This window comes from Scylla paramamosain, chromosome 16 (assembly GCF_035594125.1).
Source record: "Scylla paramamosain isolate STU-SP2022 chromosome 16, ASM3559412v1, whole genome shotgun sequence".
In the NCBI taxonomy this organism is placed as follows: domain Eukaryota; kingdom Metazoa; phylum Arthropoda; class Malacostraca; order Decapoda; family Portunidae; genus Scylla; species Scylla paramamosain.
In genome coordinates this window covers 17,772,150-17,774,671 of record NC_087166.1, presented here as the reverse complement: position 1 = coordinate 17,774,671, position 2,522 = coordinate 17,772,150, and the positions used below count along the sequence as shown (strand labels likewise).

The 2,522-nt window shown below is 38.9% G+C and overlaps 1 protein-coding gene across 1 annotated transcript; it reads right to left on the bottom strand.

The window, feature by feature from the left end:
* Window positions 1-1,601: 1,601 nt before the first annotated feature.
* Window positions 1,602-2,522, bottom strand: LOC135108198 (uncharacterized). The gene has a single exon (XM_064018973.1). The coding sequence runs from the start codon at window positions 2,520-2,522 to the stop codon at window positions 1,602-1,604; it is 921 nt and encodes a 306-aa protein (XP_063875043.1).

Below are 2,522 nucleotides of genomic sequence, written 5' to 3'. Positions count from 1 at the left end.
CTAAGAATAATCACTAGCAGCGTCTTTGTTATGGCTTACATCTAGCTTTGTAATATTAATAAGTACAATGAAAACTACATGTTTACATTTAAATCCTTTGTAACAAGCATGATGCTACTTGATCCTTTTACAGTAGGATTCAATAGTTTATCCTGTATACAAAAATAAGACGTAGATTCTTTTTAAAGATACACTTGCTTATTTCTACTTAATAACTTTTACATGGCTCCCCTAATTTAGCACAAATTACTACTTATAGTATGTAAATGCATTATTACAATATAATACTGATGTCAGGTCTTAGAAAAGTACAAATCACATTTTATTCTTTTCATTGAACTAGAGAGATTAGACATAATATAGTAATACAAAAAAAAAAAAAAACAGTTTTCTTACAAGTTAAACACATGAAAAATAAGGCACAATATTGGTCCATTAGGCCAGACTTACAACCTGTTTCCTTATTACTACTATCACTGTCTTTGATTATTTGGCTCCTCGTTGGGGATACCTCGGTCTCGACCTAATAGTAACACTAGTTTATGTACAGGCCTTCCATACTCTGATCCATTACTGACTTTCACCTTCACTTTCCTTGTGGTTCCATCATTTCCTTGATAACAGTTTATAACACGAGCAAGTAGCCACTGATTTCTTGGCAGTAAGTCATCCACTATGAGAACAACATCATCCACCTTGAGATTTCTTCTGAGTTTTGTCTACTTCTTTCTGTTTGAAGTGACAGGAGCTCTGTTCTTCATCTTCTCCAAAACTCATTTGATAAGTAATGCATGTGTCTCCATTGTCGTCGACAGTATATATATCTTGAGGTACAAAATTACCAAGGGGTGGCAGGACTACGTAGGACTTCCGTGTCAGAACTTGACTTGGAGAGAAAGGCTCTAAAGAGTCTGGAGTCGTTGTGTCTATGTAAGTCAAAGGACGACTGTTGACTATTGCCTCTACCTCTGTCATCAAGGTTCTCAACAACTCATCTATTAGTTGCTGAGCATTTTTCACAAGCAGGGATGAGAGTGTGTTCCTTACAGTGCGAATCATTCTCTCCCAGACTCCACCCATGTGACTTGCATGTGGAGCATTCATCTTAAATCTCACGAAGTCACCGTTACTCTTCAGCAATTCTCTTGAGATATTAAGTCACCCATTTCTTCTAAGGCTGCATTAAGTTCATTTTTGCTACCAATGAAGTTGCTTCCCCTGTCTGAGCGCAACTCTCTCACTGTGCCTCTTTTACTTACAAATCTCATATAGGCATTAATAAAGGAGTCTGTTGTCATAGAGTTAGAAGTCTCATTATGAATAGCCTTTGAGGCTAGACAAGTGGACAGGACACCCGAGCGTTTTAATTCTGATCTTCTATCTTTGATATAGAATGGGCCAAAATAATCTACAGCACTATATGTAAAGGGTGGTGCAGGTTCAAGTCTATCCTTTGGTAAATCTGCCATTTTCTGCTCACATGTTGAACCTCTGAGTTTGCGACAGGTTATACACTTCATCACTAACCGAGCACCTATAATCCAAAGGCCAGTTTGTCTGGTGGTATTTAAGGTCATACCACGTCCAGAATGCCCACTTTCTTAATGGAAGTAGTTAATCACAAGGTTGGTTACATGTCCGTGTCTGGGCAGTATGAGTGGGTGTTTGATGTCCTCATGGAGTGTGGCTCTTCTAATACGACCACCAACTCTCAGCAAATTGTTGTCATCCACAAAGGGATTTAAAGACCACAAAGAACTTTTCTTGCCTACCACAGATTTCTTGCCATCAGGCTCCTTTCTCTTTAGTACATGCATCTCATTACGGAAGCATTGATCTTGCACCATCCACAGAATGTGATCACATGCTTCCTGTATTTCTTGAATGTTAACAGGAGTGTAGTGCTTCTTCATACCATTAGATTTCAGGCATGTCTTGCCTTTTGACTTCTGTGTTATACGTTCCTTTAGAATCATCTTGTATGGAAGAATGAGTGCAATTGCTCTTTTTGCTTTGAACCAACTTGAAAAGTATTCCAGTCTGTTCAGGACATTCTCTTGTTGTAAGATCTTGGTATTTGTACTGTAGACTGAGACTTCTTTCACCTCTGGGTCAATGTGTTCAGTGGATGACAACAGTGCTTCATTGTTTGAGAGAAACTCTGGACCCTTCCACCACAATGTACATTCTTTCAACTTTTGAGCAGTCAATCCTCTGGAGGCATAATCAGCTGGATTGTGATTAGTTTCTATATACCTCCAGTCTAATGGAACAGTGTAGTCTCTGATCTTCTGCATTCGATTGGCAACAAATATGTGGAACCTTTTGCTTTCATTTGCAATGTATCCCAGAATCACCTTGCTGTCAGTGATGTCTTTATATTCTAACTCATTACACAGGAAATTGCTCACTTTCACTAACATTGTGACGGCTGTCAATTCTAAACGTGACACTGTAACTGGCTTGGGAGGTGTAACACGTGACTTTCCCAGTAGTTGTAAAATTGCCACCAGATGCCCCAT

Coding starts and splice junctions, on each gene's coding strand:
- LOC135108198 (XM_064018973.1), bottom strand. CDS start 2,522: ATGGGGCATCTGGTGGCAATTTTACAACTACTGGGAAAGTCACGTGTT.